The 25,300-nt window shown below is 38.7% G+C and overlaps 1 protein-coding gene across 5 annotated transcripts; it reads left to right on the top strand.

Moving 5' to 3' along the window:
* Positions 1 to 25,300, top strand: tmem260 (transmembrane protein 260). Of its 5 annotated transcripts, XM_060879854.1 has the most exons (17): positions 4 to 578; positions 5,935 to 5,966; positions 7,569 to 7,720; positions 15,839 to 16,016; positions 16,117 to 16,230; positions 16,611 to 16,790; positions 16,934 to 16,974; positions 17,899 to 17,985; positions 18,181 to 18,289; positions 18,477 to 18,649; positions 20,097 to 20,268; positions 20,363 to 20,502; positions 21,212 to 21,388; positions 22,257 to 22,310; positions 22,452 to 22,536; positions 22,909 to 23,175; positions 24,408 to 25,296. In XM_060879854.1, exons 1-17 carry the CDS (start codon positions 473 to 475, stop codon positions 24,435 to 24,437), a joined length of 2,097 nt encoding a protein of 698 aa, XP_060735837.1. In that variant the 5' UTR covers positions 4 to 472; the 3' UTR covers positions 24,438 to 25,296. The 5 variants fall into 5 exon arrangements, with proteins under 5 accessions (XP_060735841.1, XP_060735839.1, XP_060735837.1 ...); XM_060879856.1 differs by lacking the exon at positions 22,257 to 22,310 and having other exon boundaries at positions 3 to 578; positions 24,408 to 25,299; XM_060879857.1 differs by lacking the exon at positions 16,611 to 16,790 and having other exon boundaries at positions 24,408 to 25,300.

The following is a 25,300-nucleotide window of genomic DNA, read 5'->3' as shown; positions in this document are numbered from 1 at the left end:
GCACATACGTACACATTTTTTGGGAATATGGGAATTGCTGCACTAAACGTCGATGCTTTGTGATTTTTCTTTCTAGAATGTATATGTTATGATACTTTTATAGGTCCATTTTGCTGAATGTCATTTTTTTTTTTTGCTGTCGAGTTATTAAGTTATAACGCTGGTGCAATAACAGCTCTGGCTACAATACATTACATAATTTAAAACACGTGAGTTATTTACAAGCTGTTTTATAAGCAGCGTGAAACGTACTATACTATGTAACAAAGAATAATAACGCTACAAACGCACGTGGAGTGACATCATACTAGCAGAGCTCAGGGAAGTAACAGAAGACGTCATGATTTTTCGCACATGCGCATTCACAGGAAACTGAATTTTTCGGAACCGGCAGGACGCGGGAACCGAGGAGAGAGAAAGAGACTGAAATTACCAGTCAGGCCATTAGTTCCATACACGTACACGCAGTGAAATGAATGCGAAGAGAAGGTGTTGGACTTTAACAGGAGCGACGGTAGCATGTGTTCTCGCGCTGTACCTGCGCTGTGTTCCGCGCGCTGTGGCAGGTGGAGACTCAGGTAATCTGCTGCGCGTGCCTTTGTTTAGATCACTCAGCCAATCAGCGCTCTCTCTCTCTCTCTCTCTCTCTCTCGCACTTTGTCTCTCTCTCTCTCTCTCTCTCTCTCTCTCTCTCTCTCTCTCTCTCTCTCTAACAATGATAGAAGAGTATTTCTGGAAAAAGTTTAGATGTAAGTTAAAATGTAACTTTTTTTGTGTGAATGTGATGTAGCCTTTAATAGTTGTATATCCAGCAGCTGTGGTGTGGGCTGGAGTCAAGTCAATAAGCTTTTATTGTTTTTTTTTAACCATATATAGCTGTTGCATTACACAGTGAAATGAGACAACGTTTCTCCAGGATCATGGTGCTACATAAAACAAAGACAGAGCTATAAGGACTTAGTAAGTAGTCATATATAAAGTGCATCTGTGTAACCTGGTGCAAACAGTGCGAGACAAGACAAACAAGACAGACAAGATACTGCAGGACAAAAGACAGTGCAAACAAAAAACTACAAGACAATACACAAAAAAACTACAAGACAATACACAAAAGACAATACAAAAAAGAAAATAAACAGAAACAGTGCTGACCAGTGTCAATACTGTATGTTCAACAATATTGCGTGTGCAGAAATACTGAAATGAACACATTGTTATAGCAGCAGTTACCTGAGATATTGTAAAGGACCGTACAAAACAGCAAACGACTGAAATGTGAGACAGCATGTGCAAAGAGCAAAAAAATATGGGCAAAAACAGCATGTAAAGCGTTTGATGGATATATATTGGAAGTGTGTGTATATGGTGTAGGTCTGTGAAGTCCATACAGTTGATCTGGAGAGCCAGATCTCTGTGTGCAGGACAGTTGCTAATATCAGCTCAAAATAGTTGCTAGGTTTGTCACTATGCTCTTAGTCACCAAAGGGGTCTACACATTCACTAAGTACTCAACACTGTCTCTGTCACTGTGGTGGAAACTTCTAATCTAAAGATGTTCATAAGGCTTTGTCCTCCTATGCTTGTACCCTGTATGCGTCATGACGTTGTCATCAGTTTTGTTAAGATTATGACAAGGGCAGTAGGGACTGGAGACAAGTTGTCCATAAACAACTTCCAGCAAATCTTCTAGTAGGCCTACTAGAAGACCTTGGCCTGGTCAGATTAGCTTGGTCAGGAGATGAGTATGCGGTAATTTTGAGCCAATGATTGATGATGTTTTGCTTTTACATATCTTCTGTTTTCTTGAGTTCTGTCTATAAAATCTTGATGTAATCAATGATCGTGGCCCTTTATCTCTCATGCTACGTGTAGAGTGTTGGGTCCTGCTGCACAGCTGAGCACAATAAATTGTGTAACCTTTTTATTCTTGCCCGTGTCTACCAGTGTTATACTTTATTCTTTTAATCTCTTGAACCTCAGAACTTCGACAACAGTCACACTTACATTAACTTCGGATGGACTGTTAACTAGTAGACAGATTGTACATTTGGCCTGTTTGTCTGGCCCTTAAGCAGCACAGTGCTTTTATAGCTGAACAACATTTTTCTCTTCATGAGCTAGGTAATGTTGAGTGTTTTCTTGTTTCTATTTCCCCTTCAAACAAAGCTTGTTTTTTAGTCACCAGCTGGTTTTTCTGACTGACATCTGGCTAAACAAAGATCTGACTGTGGTCTCAAATATTTTTGTATGCAGAACAATTTCCCTTTACTGGAACTAAAAGACCAAATATGTTCTATCAGCACAATTCCTGTTTACAAAGCGAACTCCAAAGAGAGCATGGCTGGTGCACCAGACTTTCTTGCTGAACACCTGTATGTAACATTCTCATGGGGGCTAAATTAGGAATGGGTAATTTCAAAAATTGCATGTGTGTGCTATTGTTCAGTTGTCCTAATCTTTGTGCAATACAGCATAGTTGTTTGTGGGATTTTTTTTTACCATATTTGTGTGATCTGGCAAATTTCTGGCTTAGAGGGTAAATAAACCTTATAAATATGTCTAAAATATATGCCTTTAAACAAAGGGCTAGGAGCATTTCAATAGCCAGAATTCTGTCCTGGAAACTTTCTCTCTGGTTTCAGTCCACGCTGGCATTTTAGAGTGGAAAAACCCAAATCCCTGCGCATGGTTCACAGAAACAGTGCAGGACATGGGTATGATAGAGTCCAATGAATGCTCAGCAGAATATTTCCAGGTCTCCGTCTCGCACCCCTAATCCATTTAGGTGTGCTGCACCCTGGAGAGGCTCAGCAAGTTCCCCAAGGGACTACTGTTGTCTAGGAATTTGAGTGTGGAATTGATGGAGATTAAGGGGTAGAAAGACTGCTTTGGATGCTCAGTGCTCTACTATCAAAAAGACACTTGGCACCTACTGCTGCTGCTCCTCTTTCACTGTTTTCACATTTCTCCCCACCTTGCTCTTCACTAGTTGGAACACCTTTTTGCTCTTACCCGGAAAGGCATGAAAATAGAGGGAGATAACTATGTACGCCTTCGTAAAAAACATAACAAAATTTGATTAAAGAGAGAGCCATGTCTTTTGAGATGTTGTGGGTCTGACCTCACCATGTGTGATTTGGTCTGTATGAGCTCATGGATGTGCTAAATCAAACAGTGAAAGCAAAGAAAATTCATGCACTGAAGAGTCAGGAGCCTGCAATGACAGATAGAGGAGCTCCAACATGACAGCAAAACAGCCATGCTTCACTGAAATATTGGAAGTGCCAATTTCAGAATTTCAGCAATTCACTGAACATTTACGGTTGCATCAGCAAACACAGTTTATAGGATTTTCCAGTGGTTAGTGTGTTGCATCAGACATCATTTCTCAGATTTTTACCATATTTTGAATTTCCTTATATTTGCAAATTGCCATGGTGTCCTTGGGTCAATAAAATGACTTCTTTTGTCATAAATTAAATAGTCTTATTTACAGTCATGAGACAAAATTAGGACACCCAATTAAATATTTAGTTCTTTATTAAGAAATGTCAACATGTCACTTTCTGATCTTGTTTTAATTTATACCTGTAGATGAAAGTGATGTAATTGTATGTAAACAACAACAAAAACCTTTTCAAACAAAAGTGAGTATGTGAAAAAGTTACATGTTGACTACATGTTTCCTGTAGCCATCTACCAGTTTCTGATATCAACCTCAAAAGTTTCCCCTCACTCTTCAATGCAGAATACTTTCAGCTGTGTTTGAGGGGTTTCCTTGCATGCACAGTCTGTTTCAATTCACCCACAGAATCTCAATAAGATTTAGATCTGGACTCTGGAATTGGCCCTTCCAGAATTCTCTGATTTTTAATTTTCAGGCACTTCTTGGTGGATGTACTAGTATGTTTTAGGTCATTGTCATGTTTCAAGGTCCAGTTCCACCTGACAGATGGTCTCACATGTTCTTCAAGCATCTTCTGGATTGTATCATAATGAGTCATGTTGGCAGTTGTTTTAAATGTTCTCTACTTGCAAATGATTTTTGGACAGTGGAATGTAAGATTACAAATTCTTTTAAGGTCTTTTTATATCCCTTACCAGACTTATCTAGCATCAACAGTCTTCTTTCTCAGAGCGCTCTTTGGGTCTCAACCTCTCACTCCAACAATTAAGAGCAAACCAAACTAAATGTCTGAGATTAAAATAAGGCAAGCCTTCTTAAAAAAATGCTCTGTAACAATGTTTTAATAATATGCAGCTGATGTGATACACCTGTAGGTAATTTTATCCATTGTAAGTACAAATAATTGTTGGGGTATCCTTACTTTTTCCTCTCAAGGTTTTGGATTATTTTTAAATTACATTTTACATATCATTTAACAAAGACTTTTCTTTGGTTTTATTTGTTTAGTTATATTAATTGAATCTTTCAATATTGTTAAAATGAAGATCAAATTCCCATATGTTTAACTATTTAAAAAACACAGGCTTTCATTGGGTATTCAAATTTTTTCACTTGACTGTTTGTTGTCCTACTTATTTAGGGTTATGAGAGTCTTGAGCTGTTATCATTTTTATCTTTTCTAGTATTGCATATATTTTGTAAGTATTTGATGTATCACAGCCTCACTTGCACAAGGCAGAGCATTATGTGGAATTGAGGCTAGCGTTAGCACACATAGATGCACACGCATATATTTGGGAAATGCATTATGATGTACTATGTATGAAAAATGCAGTTGTGTTTATTTTTCTTGATGGAGAATAAACATAAATAGACGATATTTTTATTATAGTTTTTAAATACTCCAAAATTCTTAAGTAATTAATTTTAAATGTCTTAAATGTCCTAAGATATCTGTAAGACCCTGGGGGGACATGGTGGTCTCAAAAATATAAATGGAAAGACATTGAAATTATTATTTTTTATTTTTAATAAAATATATATATTTATTTATTTTTATTTCTCAAATTTATTAAAGAAAACTTGCATGTTTCATATTCTCACTTACAAGCAGATGCATCTTTGGAAATTTCAGTTTGCTGAACAGTCTTTGCCCATTAACTCCTGTTTAGAGTTTATGTTTGTATTGTATGTCTATGATAAATTAATGATATAAATTAATGAATTATTTGTTTTGTTAAATGACAATGTACATGTTCAGGTTCAAAAATCCTTGTGAAGAATAACTGCTTCCACAGCTGGTCTGCACTGGTGATCAGCTTCTACAAACACAGGGCTTGAGGTTCATCAGAATGTCCTCATTTCCCTAAATCACTTCCTGTTCTGGCCAGTAGGTGGCAGAATTTGGTGTTCATTATAACCTACTGACAAGTTCATTGGTCTCTGCATCTCAGCCTTATTGTTTTAGTTTATATATTGTTCATTTGTCTTGTTTGAGACTGTGATGCTTGCTTGTGTGTCTGTGTCTATTATAGAAAATCAGAAAAAATAAGGATTAAGGGAAAAGGTGTGTACAATCAGGAATACGGTTGAGGATGCTAAAGGCTTTAAAATATTGTTTGGTTTGTGTGGCACTGCATACAGACCTGTGGAAAGAAATGGATGTAGGATGGTGTATACATTATAGGATGATTGTATACAGAGTGTATGAATATGTCTGAATATGAATGCATTTAGTCCATGAGTGGAAACTGTGGAGAGACCGAATGCGTTTTCCCGTGTGCATGTGCGCACGCGTGCATGCCAGTGCCTGCCTGGGGATCAGGGGAACGTCACGCGATGGAAAAGAATGAGCGTGTCTCTTATGAAGTGTCACACTGGGAAGATTTGCAGGTTTTGATCCGGGCAAATTAATGCAAAACCCCAGTGCAAGTATTTGATTTGGGAAAACTTTCGGGAGCTGACTTGTCTCTTAATAATAATTATTGGGTTTACATTAATTTCCCTCTCTGTTATTTCTACCACAGGAGAGTTGATCACCGCTGCTTGTGAGCTGGGGGTAAGCATTAGCCGTTATTGTTTAATCAATTCACTCATTAACTCTTAGAAGCATTAAGGAAGTTTAATTAAGTATGTGGGGAGAAAAAAATGGCTGATTAATTTACTTTGTAGGCTACAGGTTTTTTTCCTTCATCCCCTTTTTATGTACTTCTTTTACTAAGTTAGGAGTAGAGAATGCAATAATTTGCAACCCCGGTCCTCAAATCCAATTAGATAGAATGGTAATGCAATGGCTTTTGTAGGCTTTGCCTTATGTATAGTACTGCATAAGGCTCATTATTCTTAACCTCTCTGCTTTTTGTGCACGCATGTGTGTGCTTGTGTAAGCCGCGAAGAATGAACCAAATCGGGTTAACAGTTATAATAAGTTTTATTATTTAATAAAGTTTATTACGCTGCCGTGATCCTTTTAGGGAGGCTGTGGCAGTGTCAGTATGCCAGTAATCCCTCGCTCCGTCTGTCCGTGTGGCCTCGGGCTGGAGCGCTCTCTCCGGGCAGCAGGCCGCTGGCTGTACCCAACCCCTCCTCCCTCGAGCACTGGATCTACTCCTTTAAGCTCCCTGAGGCATGCCCGCACACTCCATCCCAGCTCTCGACCTGTGTGTTCTACACTTCTGCAGTGTACCACACACACAGGCACAATTCTACTTCTCCTTCCATCTTCCTCATCATACACTCTACTAACACGCATGCCTGAATGATATCACCACACACACACACACACACACACACACACACACACACACACCTCTATTTCCACCTCATGATCACCTTGTTGGCACTGCAGGGTGCCCTTCCTGACCCTACCATCTGTTTGCCATACTGTCTCTGTTTCTTCTGTCCTTTCCATGCCCTCTGTTTCTCTCACACTCTTTCATTCTCTTCTTTTTATTCCACAATGTGTCATGTTATTTCTTTTTTCTTCCTTTCTTACAATATATCATTTGCCAATAATTATCTCAAGATCTATGCAGTATTGATATTCCAGAATCAATAATGCAAACAACCCCTCTAGCAGTACACTTTTGTTATTATACTCCATTAGCAGCCTGACCAAATTTCAGATGCTGTTTTCTGTGTGTGTTAGCAGTGTCACTGGCATACTAAAATGCATTTATTTATTTAAAAAAAAACCCACATTGCTTTAATACATATGTTGCAAGGCAATTTGCGTTTACAGTGTCTAGCAATATATAGACAATATTTTCTTTCATTCTCTCATCTCTCAGACATCTCCTTACTGTAGAGCGTACTGTGTGTCTGCCATGCCTCTGTGTGTTATCAGGCCAGTAGGAGAGCGGCAGCATTTAATAGCTCAGCCCTTATCACTCCTGAGGGGACTTAGTGCCTAATTGCTGGGAATGCAAGGAGACAGGAGATCAGGGCTTTGGTGGGTTATCAGGAGGAGATGTGTATGTGTCTGTGTGTATGTGTCTGTGAGATTGATGCTGAGTAGCTGTAACTAATAAAACAGAGGCTGTCCTTGAGTAGAGAGCAGGAAGAGGATGAAGGGGGTGGGGGTGGGCTAGATCAGGTCACTTTCATCCTGTGCTGTTTTTTTTGTTGCAGTATGTCAGTTTTCAATGTTGTCTTCTCTCAGGTGGCCCACCCCCCTGGATATCCTCTCTTCACTATGCTGGCCTCACTGGCCCTCTGTCTGGTTCCGGCAACTTCTCCTGCACACGCCATCAATGTGCTGTGTGCCGTACTGGGGGCCATGGCTAGCGGGGCACTCTGCTACGCTGTCTGCAGGTAGGAAGCTCTCACCTGTGGGTGTAATACAATACTATAATACAGCCTTTTGTCTGATCAAGCCTTTATAAAATAAAAAAAATAAAAATAAAGGAGCAGTTCATCTACAGTACATGTTATTTATCAGGGATACATGAACACCAATTTTTGTGTTGAGTATAACACCAAAAACCGAGTGTGAATGCATTTTATTTTGTTACCCAGTAATTCCAATACAGAATCGAGTAACCTCATTAGTATTAACAATTCATGATATTTAGCTCTATTTTGTGTTTTCTCAGTTTAAACAGTGGCCCTGAAATTGCATTCAAGAATATTTATACATGTTGCCAGGTTCATTTTTTTTTATAGCATAATCTATTACTGATGGGTTTTATTTCATTTTAGATAAGCTCTTCTGTACAGCTTTGCAAAAATATTTTATTGTATAGTTAGTTGTTTATTGTAGAGTTAGTTGTTGCTAACAGTGAACTCCTGATTCTTTGTTTTATGCTCGAGTTAAGGTTACTTGTATAGTAGGAAGACGCTAATACAGTTTGCAGTCTACTTTACTTTGATTGCCATCATTCTTCCTGAAATACATCCAGATTGCTCTCATTTTGTTTCATCTGTTGGATAGCGCAACAATACTGAAACCTTTGTATTAGCTGATACTGATACCCATCCTGCAGTGTTCTCTTTTAAAGCTTCTTTTATGTTTCATAGATAAAATCTTTCATGGAAACCCACTTAAATTGTAAATTTAATGTATAAATATAAAAATATAAACAGGTAATAAAAATATAATAATTTATACATATAATAATATAAATACTAAGATAAGCAGTGGACCAGTATAATAAATAAACAAATAAAATTATATTCCAAATCTTATTCCAATCATTACCATTTGTTACAGGATCCGATCCACTGTTGACTAAATACAGATACTGGATGCAGATCAGTACGCACACATCTCTACGTACACATATTGTTTTTTATAAGAAACATAAGGACTTGTATCTAATGTCATTAACATTATCAATGCATCCCTAATATTTATAGCTAACACCAGGTAAACAAAAACTGCAGCATGACAGTGCATGTACAATATTCCTTTATTTAAAATGATAAGAAGGTGAGAAATCCTACCAAACTATGTTTACATCTACACATATTAATACATTTCATTGGTGTTCAGGACTTCCTTAATGACGTATTTATTGTATGCTTTGCCTGAGGTGAGAGGTGCCACTTCAGTAGAGTTTGTAAACCTAGCTGACCAAAGATTTGCCCTGAGGCCACTTGTAAAATGCAACTCCTGCTCATAATCCAGAAAGGATTTAGATCCAATTTTGGATTAAGAGACTAAAAAAGTCATTACCCGTATCCGATAATAATTACCCGTACCCGATGATGGGGGATACACACACACACACACACACACACACACACACACACACACAAAGATACAGAACAGATTAGCTCTTGTCAATATATAATATATACTTTCAACTGATCATATAATAGGTTTGGGGTTTTGGCCTCATGCTCATCTGCTGGGCTAAGATGGAACTGGCAAGTGTAAGATGCCAGGGCTGGGAGGGGGAGGCATTTTGTGGCTTCAGAGCTTCCGGCACAGTCTGAGATGCCCTTCTGGATTGGCATTGGGGTCTTCAGGTAAACAATCTATGCCTTGTGGGAGAGCTGAAATGGCATACCACAACCAGCAGGAGCACTACTGGACAGGCCTGTCCCCAGACTGCCACCCTGGCACCTTACACCACGTCTTTCCACTGCACCTATGTGCACTTAGTGTTGGGAGTGTGCATATAATATATATGTATATGTGTGTATATGATAATATATGTTGTGCATTATTTAAATATCATGAGTCAGTAAGATATGTTAATGTACAATGCCATTTTTTAAAGTGTTTTGCATTAGTGTACAATTTTTTTTATTTTTAATTAGCAATATTTTGGGTAAAGCATTGCATTTGCAAATAGAAGCTCTAGCTGAGAATGTGTGTTAAGCAACCATATGGAGTAACTAACAAACACCACATGAGCCCAGTTATTATTTTAATTATTCAAATGAATTGGAAGATCCTCAGCATCATGAGTCTTTGATGTTCCAAGTCAAATGGGGAGGATGTCTGTGTATGCTGATGGGTTTGGAAGCCATTTCTTTTCAAAAACTAGTTACCCACATCTCTGACCCATCACTTGGCCTCCCTTTGATTTGTCAATTACTAAAACACTTTTTTTAACTACATGCTTGATAGCAAAATTGAATGTCATATTATGTTTCCACACTGGTGCTTGATGAGACTTTGTGGTAGGCCGGCCTCAGTAATAACGGTAATTGTTGAAAGTTGCTTTTAAACGGGAAGGGAATATTTAGCTATTTGAGAACTTTGAACTCCTAGTTCATGAGAAGTATTTTCCATATTAAAATAAAAAGTAGATTTTATCAGTTTTATAGTTGATTTAAAAAATGTCTTCTGAAGAAGACCTATTCATTTATTTATTCATTCAAGTTTTTGACAATTTACCTCCAAATAACTTGCAACCCTCGTTATGTAGACTATTTCCTCTATGAAGAAAGCCACTGCAGTCTAAAAGTAGCTGTGCTGTATTTGGTTAGTCTTCTAGTCATGTTACCATGTGAGCTGAAATGGGATGTACAGGAGTTACATATAGTGAGGGCCACTGAAAGAACAAACACAATCAGACAGGTGTCTTGATGAATGTTTCTGGCTGGAATTGTTTCTCAAGGCACAAGAATTTTCACTAGTAAACAAGTGATTTATTTGCTAAAGTTTCTCTCTCTTTTTCACGCTTTCCTTTCTTCAAGCCCTGGTTCATTTATGAGGCTAACCATTTAAATAGTTCAAGCAGTTTTAAAATTCATTTTTAATTTATTTACCAATAGTAATGTGTTCTTATCACTAATGAACTTTTGTTTACATTCCTTACCCACATTCACAGTACAATCCTAAGGCAAAACTCAAATGCTTTTCAGTATGCTTACTCCCTACATATAAGATGCATCATGAAGGCCCTACCTTGTGCCCTTATGTACAGTGTAGATGACAGTCATTTGAGATTCACTTCCAGTAAATTGCACCGAATCTTCTCTCTGTTGTCAGCAACCCTGTAGTGATTAGCAGCATGGTTAGCCACTGAGTGAAAGTTTTTGTTCATTTTATTAATTTTCATTAGGTGATTCTCTTTAGTAAGCAGTTGATCTGAAACCAATCCCAGTAACAGTGGGCATAAGAATAATTAACCCCAGATGTGATTGCAGTCCATGGCAGGACACAGTGCGCACACACCTTCATATATGCATGTTCTTGGTCAGTGGAAGGAAACCAGAGCACTTTAAAGAAACTCACATGAACACCAGAAATCATGCAAAACTTCATGTAGACAGTAACTCAAGTAAAGTTTAACATTTGGTGAGCTAATACTTTCATTTCAAAATTAGATGATTTGAGGTTCATTTTGAACATGTAAATTGTTTAACATATTCATTTAATAATATCTATTTTTATAGAAATCTTATGAATCAGTGCATATTTAAACAGTAAATAGTTATCACAGCATTTTCTACACCTTCCTGAGATCTTCATTACATAACACAGTCAGCCATGTGGTCTAAAAGGGACTCCACCCATCCATCCTGCTGCTTGTTCGCCCAGGACTCACTCTCTCACACATGCGATGGTACACACCTGCCAAGATCAGGCTGGACCAGTCCTGAGTCCAGCATCTGATTTCACAGCTGGCTTCGCTCCAGAGCCCACCTGTCTCACTGTGTTTTTGTTTTTCTAGGAGCCTTTACCATATGGATGTATCTCTGCTCTCCACATCATAGCCACCACATTCACTCAGTCCAGCATGTTTCTCTATCAGTTTTTTATTCAGGCCTTGTTAATGTTGCATGTGTGAGTGGTTTCATGCAATTTGACATGTCCAGATTTTTTCTGTTTGGAATATAATATGTATTCCAAACTGAATATCTTTTATCAAGGCTTGTCTTACTAGCACATTCAAAATGTTAAATAGAAGAAAACATTTTTGTTAAATGTTTGCCTTATCATAACGTTATGAGATGCCCAGTGTCATATCACACACTGAGACACTGCTGATACGTGGCCACCCTCAGCATGACCAATGCTTCATTTCAGATACATGCAGTAATATTCTTTAACAGATATTAAATAAAGAAGTCTTTTACTCTGATTATTCGGTTCAGAATAAAAGAAAATACAGTTATTTTACAGTATTATACAATTACTCTAATTTCTCTTTGCCTGGAGGCCCAAGATTGTGTCTGCCACATTGGAAGTCAGTATTACATCCATATTACATTTCTCCAGCTCCACAGGCACTTCCTAATAGCAGTCGCCAAGCAAGGAGCGGATCAGTATTTGCCTATTACCATATGTTCAAAATTAATACAGTCTATACAACTGTGTATAATTCAGAACCACGGATGCCTAATGACTTTGCTGCAATAATGATGGTGAAAGAAATTACTGAATGACTTACACGCTTAGAGTCTGTTTGTCCACAAGGTGTGGGTAGTTAGGGGATTAAAGATGGCTTGCTGTGGGAAATTGTTTTACTGTCCGTATTGTTTAGGGAATGATTAATTTTTAGAATATACTGCACAGAATACTCTCTAATGTCCTGTTTCAACCTTTAAACAACCCCTCAGCAGTTTTTATACTACTCACATTCTGTAAGTTTGTGTTTTTTGCAAGATGTATTATGAATATCAGTTCTTGTGCTGCTTCTTTATTAAAAACTTTTATATCAGTAGTAAAAAAAAAAGTAATAAATAATATACTGCAAAATTCTGCAATTATTTCCTGTTCCAATGCTTGTTTTGTAATATGTGGAGATCCTTTTTAGAGTAAATACTCATCCATCATAATGAACTAAACATCATCGAATATATATATATACCTCGAATTAACTGTTCACTAATTATTCAGTTTCACTCTTACTTTTTAACCCCTTAAACTCTGAAAGCTTTTCTAGGATCCAAAATCACATTCATTGTATTTTTTTTTTATTAGTTTTACTGTAGTTACTGAATAATTGATATTTTATTGACCTTTACTGAATACAGCCATTTATTCACAGAATACTAAGTCCAAGGAAAATTATGCATAATCATAAACCATTTCTGGTTGTGCCATTGGCAAATTTTTTATCAAATGGCTCTTGTACTTTTCTTATATTGTAGGATTTTAGATTACACACTGACAGTTCATTTGTGAGCATAGTCGTGGTCATGAAATCCTATTGTGAATATAGTATGTAGGCTATTTTATTGCATTTTTAATGTTATTTTAAGTTGCATTCATCTGCTATGCTTCAGCAATATGCATAACTCTCGCACAACTTTAACTTAATTTAATCCTGTAGTTATGTCTGCATACTGTTCCAGTATTAAATCTTAAATAAACGTATGTCACTCAGCTTTGAATATACTCAATATGAATTTAAAAGTGATTTACTACGTGATAATGAAGTTGGAAGTTTAGGAATCAAATTAACGTTAAAAATCCTTAAATTTAGTGTAAATTTTAGGGACCCTTTTTTAATCTGAGAAGGAAAAATACATTAGAGATTTTACCACTATTCTGTGGCTAATTTTAGAGAGCAACTATTTATGTTGATGTTCTGTATGAAAAGATAAGCATATGATGTATGTATAACTACCTCTGCATGTGTGTGTAGATTTTTGATGAACAGCTGCAAAGATGAGCTGCAGAAGTGCACACAGCAGCATCTCAGACAGCACACTGAGATAAAAGCATACATGCCTTTAATTCTGCACTGGAGTGTTGCTCATTCTCTCTTATCACAGAGCTGTGAGAGAGAAGCAGACAGAGATGGAGAGGGAGAAGAAGAGACCCGGGTGGTCCTGCAAGTATATAAACGAGAAACATGCAGCTCATCACACCTTCCCTTAGATGAGCTGACACTCATAAATAGAGAGATGTCAAGCATCATTAGAGGGATAGAGATTTAAAGAGTGGAGTGAATGCAGCTGAGCAGACCTGTCAACCTCAGCTGCTTGTGTTTGGGGGAGGTTTAAATCAGGCTGGATGTGATGTTTCACACTGAGGGCCCCTGCCTCTGGATGGAATTCCTGCTGTAGCCCCCTGATTTCAGAGTGTGTTGGGGTTAATTGACACACAGGGGGGTAGATTTGAAGGTGTGCTTGGGGGGGGTATCACCTAGTATCACCTAGTATTCCTCTGGGTTGCTGACACCCCATTAGTGTGAGTGTACACTTACATCCACATTCCAAAACACGCTCCATGTTGTGTTGAAATGGGAGAAAAAAAATGAAAGGAATGTAAAAATAAGGTTGGGGAGAAGGGGAAGGCGAAACAGTCAGAGTTCCACTCCCCCCATATTCTTCTTTTTTTTTCATCTTTACCCTTCTCTTCTCTCTCTTTTTTTCCAGACTTACTTTGCTTTCCCTTCGAAAGCTTCATTGTTCCCCTTCGCCTAAGTCTCATCAGGCTCTTTTGTGGCCGACTATCACAGCGGCAGGCAAAACGGCACTGGAAACGTCTAAATGGTATCATGGCTTGCGATTAAGCGTGCGCACTGCAGCAGTGCTGCCGCTGCTTATGAGTCAGGTCTGATAAGGCGGGGGCCCTGCTCTCTACTCAATTTCAGATACCGTTAATGGAATCTGTCTTGTGCGATTGTAATGTGAGAGCGCCTAATTTGCCATGGAGCTTGAAGCTGTCAGCGGCAAGGGATTGCAGGGTCAGGAGGGACCTGGCAGCCGCTTGGCCTGCGGCGTGTATCTGTGCTGCTGAATAGAGCAGCTCTCTGCCTGTCACTTAGCTGATAGGCTGATGAGGACTCTAAGCCACTCGCTACAATGAGGAGAGGGCCATACTGCCTGGCTACCCCCCCAACTTTAATTGTCAAGCTCGCTAAAATTTTCCAAACCAATGTGCTAGACAGAGTTTTCCCCCCTCTTTCCAGCTCTCTTCCAGGCATCATTCTCAACTTTTTCTACAGCATTTCTATCCGGTCTGGTTTCTATCTTTCTGGCTTCCTCTCCTCTACACTCTGATTCTCCTTGCTGTACAGTATGTGCTCTTGCTATCTCCCACAGTGTGTCTTACTAATAAGCGTTGGGTCTTAACACAAACTTGCCTCAATTACTGTTAAAGAGTTGAGATAGTGGTGTGTTTTAGACCTTGAACAGTTATGAACAATTTGCTTTAATTAACACTGGGATAGTCAACTAAATTGACTACTACATTTCTTTACAAAAGTCTGGATAAGAGATCAACATGATTGACTAGTGACAACAAAGGCTGTTCTCTGCTTAACCCCTAGTGATTAGTTTGTGGCTATGAGTAAAGACAGTTTGAGGTTTTTGATTATTTTTTGTAGTAGTTTTACTGTTTTTGAGTAGTGAAATGGGCGTTATTTTAAATCTGACCCTGAGAGAATGAACATGCACTTCTCTTTCCATTTCCATTTAAACATTCTGTTTTCATTGTCATTTGTTCTTTAAACAAGACATGTTGGTGGTTCTCTAATCAGGCCAGAGACGGTTGCTAAAAAAGTAAAAACTGAATGAGATCACTAAATGTGTGGTAAATTTTGTTACTGATGTACCAGACAAAGAAAAAATTCCCAGTACAGAACAGTGCAGAGCTATTCATTTTCATCTAATGTTGGGCCTTTTGGTGCGGGTCAAACCCCCAGCGTGACCACCAGCTGCCGCACCAGGCTGTTCACTACCATATGGTTGCTGGTTACTACGTATACACTCAAGTTGAATAAGTATGTACCAGACTATAGTTTAATATAAGGCATGCTTTTGTGGCAAAGCATATTTTCTGTGTTCTTCCTTTGGTATTTTCTAAAGGGATTGATTGTCTGTTTCTCTTTATTCTGACAACAGTGTCACCAAAGTAACCATTACTGTCATGTAGTGCAAAAGTCAGACTGTAATCCACACCAGTTTGGGGATTAGGGATGTGTAGCTTTGTTTATTAACTGCAATAAAACAGAAGCTTAGTGGTAATCCCAGATAGAAAGTTGTCTGAGTGCAGTGACTGTGTGTTCCTTTTCTCAGAATGGCTGGGCCTGGTCCTGGAGCCGTGCTAGCATGTGGAAGCTTCGCTGTATCCAAACTTGTGTGGCAGTGGTCACTAGTGGCTGAAGTCTTCTCATTAAATAATTTATTTGTGGGAATAATTTTCTCCCTCTCAGTTTGCTTCCATAATGCGGAAACTGTGGAGAAGAAGAAAAAGGTAATGAACGCTATTTCTCAATTACAGGTCGAAATGCAATTTTTTTTATTTACATGATGTGATTACTCATTACTCACCATTTTTGTTTGTCATTTTCCAGTTTGCTCTGTGGGGGGCACTGTGCTGTGGATTGAGTCTGTGTAATCAGCACACTTTGGTTGTGTATGTGGTCTTCATCATTCCCTGGGCTCTGGTCCAGCTCTACAGTTACGAGGTGAGAAACAAGTGCAGTCTTTTAGCACCTATGTGTATATTTAAATAAACAGAAGTACATAGAAAAATGTACTTTAACAGAAAATTATCCTATACTGGTATATTACGTTTTATAGAAATTAGAGAGAAACCTTCAAAGTCAAGTGGGTTGAAAATCAATTAAAATGGCATCGGACTGAAATATCTCATACTCTGCTGACAATGTTTAGGAACTGGCAGGCTGCTCTGGACATTCTGCATATCTGAGAAGGAAACTCATCTTAAAGTAGTCATGAAGTGATCAAATAATTTGCTATTAACACCTTTGCTTTGCTTACTTTTATTTGTGCATTTTATGTATCGTAGTGTATTTCTTGAAAGAGATGAATATTTATATTTCAGGGGTTGAGTTTTTCAGCCATAGTATCACTGGGTTTGTGTTTCCTCGCCGGATTCGTGCCCTATCTCTACTTGCCCATTTCCTCATACTTAAACATGGCTAGATGGAGTTGGGGAGACCAGACGACTCTTAGTGGCCTGCTTACGCACCTGCTGAGGGCTGAATATGGCACCTTCAGTTTGGTACATACTCTCACTTAAACAATGAATACAATTTATACATTTGTCAGCAAGCTGGCATAATTTTAGCTAATGCTTGTCTCTGGTGAATATTTATACGTTTTGCTCTTATGCAGTTTTTTCTTTGTAATTCTTTCTTTGTTTAGGCAAAATCTGAAGGTACAGTTAACCTGGTGAAGATGCTACAGTGAGTATATCAGCTTTAGACTGAGATCAATGTTGTTATTACAGCTACGGAGATGAAGACATTTCTTTGTAGTTCCATTCAAAAAGTTTAATTTCATCTTCTGATTTCATCACCTGAACATTTTTTGACAGTTTCACTTAACTGTATTGCAGGGGCCATGTAGTTTAATGTAAACTATTAAAATAATATTTAGATGTTAGAGAAGCTACTTAAAACTGTTGGAAACCTGTTAGTATCTTTACAAAAAATATAACATTATAATACTTGAAAATAATGTATTGCATTGATAATTTAACACTAACATTAGCTAGTCAATTTAAGATACAGTAGAAAGCAAGGCGTGCGTTTTGGGTGTCTTATCATCTAATCTCAGATGATTTACCAAAGTCATTGAGCCTATTTTGTGAGATCCCTTTTTAGTGTTGAGAATGTCTCTGTTTATACAGAAATTCTTAGGCTGTGATTTAGCCAAATATATTCCAAAAAACAAACATGTACCACTGTAAATAGCCAGAGAATTTTAAGCTGTAAAAAGTCACATTTTCTAAATCAGTGACATTTAGATATCCAACATTTTTAAACAATATTAAAAATAGTGAAAGTTTGAGAAAATGGCAGCCAGAAACAGAAGGCTTGGACAACCCAGCATATATACAGTATGTGCCATAGGGAGCTGACCTTTCTCTCACTGTCTCTTTTTCAACTTCTGTGCCTTGTTCACCAAGCTGCCCTGTCCTGACTTCAACTGTTTGCCAAATATTTAAATATTTGTTTAATATTTTTAAATCAAAAGAAAACCAAAAATCACTTCAGTCCTACATTTATTTTTCTCTTGGCATATGAAATAGAAGGTCCATGGGTTTCTCATTCAGTATATTCAATGACACGGTGAAATGCATTTAATGCTCTGTGTTTTTCTTTCAGAGCTCAGTATAATCACTGTGTGGATGACCTCTCTGTTCCTGTGCTTGTATTTGCTGTATTGGCTCTGATACACGCTTTATGTAATAGGTGAGACTCAGCAGGAAACACTGCATGCCAACTGAAAATAGAAATTGCTGCCTTCAATAAGTTGTGTATTTACAACTGAGAGATGAATAGCTTAATTGACAGGCCAGTTTTTCTGCTTTTTTATGAATGCATCACCTTTGCAGCGGACAGGAAAATGTGCCCTTATGTTAGAAAACTGTCTATTCTCACCCCCAGGAAATGTCGTGTTTTTGTGTGCCTGATTGCTGTTATGGTGAGTGTTTATTCTGTGTTCTTTGCCTGGAGAGCCAACCTGGACATTGAGAATCCCCTGCTGCTTGGAGTTGTGAGTGTCAAGTGTGTCTGTAACAAATAATGATTAGTTTCAGTTATGCATGGACTGAAGGTACCTACAGTATGATATCAGCACTGCATGAAATATTCACACACAGGCTTGATTTAATTTATTTTTTACTTTTGTCTGCTCAGCAAGATGGTTGCTAATGTTGAATGAAATATTTCTATGTGGGTAGGTGGAGCGTTTCTGGCTACAGGCTGATGCTGGTGTGTGTGTACTGGCTGGTGTGGGCCTGAACTGGACAGTGCGTTTGTTGGAGAGATGGCTGGGGCTGAGATCTGTGTGGAATGTGGGAGCCTGGCTCATCACTGCAGGACTTCTCTCACACACAATTCACATTAACCAAAGGTGAACATGCATGTGTGTGTGCTTGTCTGCCTGAGAATGAACTCACTGAACAAACTATGGGCAGTTAATTCCTGAATTACTGGCACATTTCAAGAGAATGGGAAATTAATTCACTCATCTTCAGTAACCAATGGTCAGTTTTGTGGTAGAACACTGTAAGGATTTAGTCTAGCCAATCCAATTACTGGCACATTTGTGGTAGGTAAGAGGAAACTTAGGAACCCTAATGAATCTTACACTGACAGAGAAATCATGTAAAACTCCACTCAGACAGTAACTTGAGCTCAGCCCGAAGGGGGACCTGGGAGCTGTGGCATGAGTACAATTTTTCATTCTAACAATTAAAAAAATATCTCTCCTTACAAACCATTCACACAAGAACTAATTGTTTTACAGGAGTCTACTGTACATGAACAACACAGAATATATTCTCCAGCCTTGTTAGACATTACAGGAAGAAGTTCACTGTTACTTCTATCTGACAAGATGAAGCTTTATCTAAATTCATCATAAAGGGAGTGGATAACTTTGCAATTAGTGTTGTCAAGAAAAAAATACTGTTTAAGAAATTTGATATTTTTTATAGTAAAGACAATATTTCAATTTAAATAAGCTACATGGATGTGTTTAAGCTCAAAAATTCATTCATTGCATTTATGGTCATATTTTATATAATAGAGGTGAAGTTTTATTCATGATGCCTTAGAACTAAAGGTCTGCACAATGGTTTAAATGAGCTGTTTCCTAGTATTTTTATATTGTATTTGTTTTTATTTCCATTTCTCTCCTTTCAACTGTGTTTTCCAGGGTTGTAGGTTTTCACTGTGTTTCGGACATGGTAGTCACTCAGTTAATTATTCGTCACGTCCATGCTTCAGCAAACATCAAAAGCTCCCGAGCTCATAACATTCCGTCTCATTCCGTTTCTTCTTACTCTCTGCTTGATTTGCTGTCCTGGCCTTGCTAGTCATGCAGATTAAAGTGCCTGCGCTCTGTGGTTGATTAGGCGTACTGGCCACAGCAGTCGCATAGATTACAGCCTTATGGTTGGTGCCTCGCACCGTGCCACTTTGATCAGCCTGCTTGGAAGGATGTACTTGTTGGCGCTCATCACACCTGTCAGAGGCTGATTACAGAGGCAAGGTGCTCAGCTGCATCATCATTCATTCACTCTCACGCTGGCTCTGTGTGGGTGAGGAGCTGACAGCAGACCAGCTGGAGGTGTGATAGTGTCATGGATCTCCTGTACTTTTCATTGCCTTCAGAGTTATCTGTGCTCTGTACCTCATTTTTGTAATCATGAATAAATTCTCATACTTTCAGCTTTATAAGTTAGTGGTTGTTCTTGAGCCTCCTGGTTTGTTTAAATGGTGCTAGTGTGGTGCATCTTAAAATTCAGAGTACTTTCAAGTGTTGAATAGAGTGTATAAAATGTGTGTGCTTTCAGAGAGTTTGAACAGAGTAAGAATGATGTTGTGGAGAGATTCGCCCGTGAGCTCATTTTCTCATTCCCAGAGAGCTCTTTGGTGCTGACCAGGGGTGATCTTCCCGGTAACACACTCCGCTACCTGCACTACTGCCAGGGCCTGCGGCCAGACCTCAGCCTCGTTGACCAAGAGGTTTTGCAGCAAAGCAAATTTATTATTAAATTTAATGCTCTTTAATACTAATTTAAATATTAGATTTTCATGCCACCTTGCTGTTGATTCTCAGATGATGACCTATAGCTGGTATGTGCCTAAACTGCAACAGCACCTTTCTGGAGTAAAGTTCCCTGGGCGAGTTTGGGATCCAGTTATCACTGAACAGAAGAATAGCTTTAACATCGAACAGTTTATCCAACACAATATACAGTGAGTTTAACATGCACACACACACACACACACACACACACACACACACACACACACACACACACACACACTATTTTGCAATATTGTTCAACAAAATCACTATAATATCTGTGGCTAAATAATGTTCTGGCTCAAACACAGCACTTTCCAAGACCCTTGCATGTCATGATACCACAGATTCATTAGGTCATACCGGATAGCTTAAAGAAAAGAAGGAGAGGAAGGTGAATGATGAGTCTGGTTATTTACTCCCTCCCACCACTAGACGGCAGCATTTCCTTGCCAGAGGCTTAGAGCCTGGGGCTTTAAGCGCTGTAAGCTCTACCCTAGGGACCCTGAGTGCTTTGCAGAAAGAAAAGAAGAAAAGGGAACTGCATGACGAATCTACGTAGTTGTAGAAAAATAGAAATAGAAAGTGCAGAATTTTAGCTGACAGTGTAAATTGTCAAAGCCTTCCTATAACTTACTTTCATAAGATCAGCTGTAAGCACACATAGATAAAGACTATTTTTTGGCTGACTTGTAAACATATAAGTTGTATTATCTAATGTTTGCTGAAGAAAACTGTTACACAGTTAAACAGCTGACTGTGGGTTAACCAAGACAAGAAATTCTCATGATTCTGAACAGCAAAATCTTCGACTTGGAGTCATGGGCCTCTCATAACTCACTTGTGTATTTGTGTGTGTCTCTATGTGCTTGCATGCAGCCGGCCTGTGTTTGTGTGTATTGGCCTATCAGAAGGAGACCCAAGTTGGAAGAAGTCTTTCTCCCTTTGGCCGTGGGGGGTCTGTGAGCAGCTGATGCCTCTTACAAGCCGTCTGCACCCTGTGGAATGGGCACGGCACATACAGAATCTGTATAACTGGAGTGAGCCTCATAACAGGTACAATACATGCTCCGTTTTTACACGATGCAGCTGCTTTATATTCTTATTTTACCAGCTAATGTACCAGCTCATACCATTTCTATACCATATCTACTGCTATCAGATATATATTTTAAACATTTTTCGGATTTAATTTGAGTTTCTAAATATATTCTAAAACTGCTTTCTGTTAAGCAAAAAATCTTCATATTTTTTTCCTGCCACATCTCTCACTTCATCCTCCACTGCTGCTGAAGTCCACTTAACCACTGCACTGGGGTCCTGCTGGGAAGGCAGCCATCGTTTCTAGCTTCAAAGTCGTTATTAGTCTGCTGACCCCACCCTAATGACTTTCTAAACTGCAGCGTGCCGATACGTGCGTATAAAGTGAAATTAGTTCTAGTCTTCAGCGCAGAGGCTCTGCGTGCCTGCCTGGTATTCAGCGAGCTAATCGGGGTTGAATGGTGTGACATTACTCTCCTCTTGGTCGCTACAAGCGTGTCTGTCCCTGCCTGGCAGCCAGATATTAGCCGGGAAGTCACATGCTAAAATATTCCTTTGAAGGAGAGGCCGCATGGTTATGTGCGATGAAATGGAACGGAAGAAGTGCAGAAATATGTGGGTCATTTAGCACATGGGAGTGCTTTTAAAGATTGCAGGCACTGAATATCTACTGTCACGTGTTTTTACGAGGATCTTGTGGATTGCTTGATTGTGCCAAGAGAAGCTTGGAGATACCACTAGATACCACTCGCATGCTCAATGTTTCTAAAATGCATTTATTCTCTACATTTGTAAAATAATAATAAAGAATTACAGTTGTCTTTGGTGTCTAAATTGTTTTCCTAAATTATTATTATTTTCTTTTTTGGACCTTCCATTGTAGCTTTCCATCTGGCTCATGGGAGCAAGTGGCCAATGAGGAGATGTGGCAGGCCAGGTAATGCTTTCCACTATAACTGCTATTGTTCAGCAAGCCACAGACACTGAATTTCACTTGATCTCTGTGTTCTTGTTCACATAATAAAAATCTAATTTCTTGAAGAATCATGCATCCAATTTTTTTACTTTCATTTTATAGAATGAAAATGCCATTTTTCCTCTTTGACCTTGCTGAGAGGATGGAGGGAGGGGGGCACACACACCTCTATGAGCTTTCTTACAATGTGAGTATGATCTGCTAATTTTAGCCACTCTAGATAATAAATAACTGTCCTAATTTAATGTCCTAATTTTATTTTAATGTCATTTTAAATCCTAAGCTTATTCAGTGATGTACTTTTCTCACTGTGTCTAAATGCATTCTAGTTACACTCGAGTGTTCTTTGCTCATTTGTTGAGGAAATACTTAATGCTTTTCATCTATGCCAGTTATGCGTTTATATACTATATGTTTTATATATGTGTGTGAGTGCGTGTGTTATGTAACACAGAAAAATATGCTCTAGAATATAGACTATTGAAATTTCTATCCATGCATTATTTTTACATTTTTACTAAAATGGCATTTAACGCCTTTTTTTTCTTTACATTCACAGATGTATTGTCAAATTGTGAATGCCCAGAAGGACTACCCTGCTAATTGGGATAAGAATCTGGCTTTGGCTGCTGAGCGCTTGCTCCATTTTGAAGGAGGACAGCATGGACTAGAAACTCTACTGAGCCGCAGTATCTATCACTTCACCCGCTACATTGAGAGAGAACCTTCGGACCCTCAGAGCGATGCCATCCTTTCTGCCATCACACATCTAAATAAAGAGAGGGACAGACTCAGAAACTTGCACAGAGGAATGCAACCTAAGCCAGTGTGAAGCTTTAGAAAATGCGAACACTTTATTATCTATAACTGTACTGTTTGAGGGGAAAAAAATCCCAAAGAGAATAGAATACCCAATTCCTTTAGAGCCAGGTGAAAAATCTTGTCGGAAAGAAACCAAGTTAATGGAAAAAATCAAACCAGCCAATTTCGGTTGGTCATACCGGTCAATGGTGCAGTCTGATATCACTATATTGTGGTATAAAGTTTAGCAAATTACTGTAGCACTTAATAGATCAACTAAGCTTGAAAATAAACGGTAGAAAATAAACCTGCATTTTTTGGATGTATGATATTAACATTTAGGTTGAATATGTCTACATTGCGTAAATTAATTAATAACCTTTTTTTAAGTAATTTTTGCCTAGTAAGCACAAGGTATGTGTTGTAATAACTTAAAAATATAAGACATTTTTTCTATTAAAGTACTGTCTAAAATGCTGGGGAGTGTTTGTAAGGTAAGGTGAAATGATATTGAGTGTACAGGTAGAGGTAAAACCTTTTGGAAAAAAATCTTTGTGTTTATTTTGAATCCACTCAAATTATGTTATTTTTGTACCTTAATAAATTGATATTATACCAGGGTTTATTTTATTAATAAACCATCTCTTGTGTCTCTTTCACTTTCTCTCTCCCTCTCCCTCACTCATAATTATCCTTTTCCCTCCTGCTGTCATGTGTCTGTGGCTCCCACATTAGGAGCACAGCAGTCTGGGATTGAGATTGGAAGGCAACCCAATTTGGGAGCAGCCAAAAGAGATTAAGAAGGGCCCACTAATCTGGGGACAACCTCTTGAAATTGCCCATCATTTTTTCTTTTTCTTCTATCAGTCTCTACTGCACAGTACACTTGCAACCCTCTTTAAACTCCAAATGCTTTGTCTGTTTATTTTATATTTAAATATCTTTTTATATTTTATATCTTGTTAAGGCTTGTTCAATTTCGTAATCCCTCATGGTGTGATCTAAGAATGCAGTGATGCAGCCTTCCTGCAAACTATACATGCACATGCTTTCTACCTGAATGATGCATGCCTGAATTTTGTTTTTCTTATGTATCAGAGTGCTGCTTCTTAGTGAATGGTGTCTTTTAATATAATCACACACAATTTTGACTTGATTACTTCCCTCCTGACTTGTCTGTTTCTTTGCATACCTCTCTGTCACCCTTTCTTCTCATCAATTTTCATTGTTGCTCTGTTTCTCCCTCTCTCATCTCAGGGATTGTGGGAACCCATGGAATCGCTGTGACCGTGGATGCAGGCATGGTGCCACGGCAACACTGGAATGTGGGCCGCCTGAGCAGATAAGAGTGGAGAGCCCATCCAGCAGGAGGTGGGGGAATGAAGAGCGAAAGTAAGAGATGGGAAAAGAAGAGAGTGCACTGCCGTAGTCAAGAGAATGATGGGATCAGAGTGAACAAACTGGTCAGTAGGGGTATGGACAGAAAGACATTACTGAAAGCACAACAAGGACATAGAGAGAATGTGGCAGTAAAATGCAAGCAAGAGCCAAAAGAGAGAGCAACAGAGAGTTGCAGTGGAACAGACACATTACACAGTGGCAATGGAAGCCAGCCTTATTGCTCTTTGCATTTCATTTACATCCTTGGCTGTATCGACCAATCGGATTGGGAGCACAGCCTGGGGCTTAGGAGGAGAATAAAAAGACAAAAATGCCTTAGCTGTACTCATCCCTCCCTGATAATACCCCTTCTGTTTTTCTTTTTTCCCTGCACCCGGAGAGGAGTTGATACTGTCCGAAATGCCAGAGCAGAAGCGACACCTCCGCTTGCTGTGCATTGCTGATAGACTGTGCCGGGAGCGTGCTAAAAGAGGGCTTTAGCTGCAGGGCCTATCTCCTTTCACTGACTTGGAAGGGGGATTGGAGAGCGGGAGCAAAGAGGAAGGAAAGAGACAATACAGGGCTAGCCACTGTTATGGAGTTGAGATGAAACTTTGGTCACTTATGCAGGTGTGTGGACATATAGATTTGTTCCACTGATGGACTAGAGGGGGACACAGTCCAGACTGAAGATTTGAAAGGCCTTATGATCCCTGTTTAAAATTCCAAAACTCTCAATCCATGACCAATGACTGATTTAATTTCATCGC

This window comes from Tachysurus vachellii, chromosome 10, assembly GCF_030014155.1.
Source record: "Tachysurus vachellii isolate PV-2020 chromosome 10, HZAU_Pvac_v1, whole genome shotgun sequence".
In the NCBI taxonomy this organism is placed as follows: domain Eukaryota; kingdom Metazoa; phylum Chordata; class Actinopteri; order Siluriformes; family Bagridae; genus Tachysurus; species Tachysurus vachellii.
The sequence above is the reverse complement of the archived record's forward strand: the minus strand, read 5'-3'. Positions and strand labels throughout refer to the sequence as shown.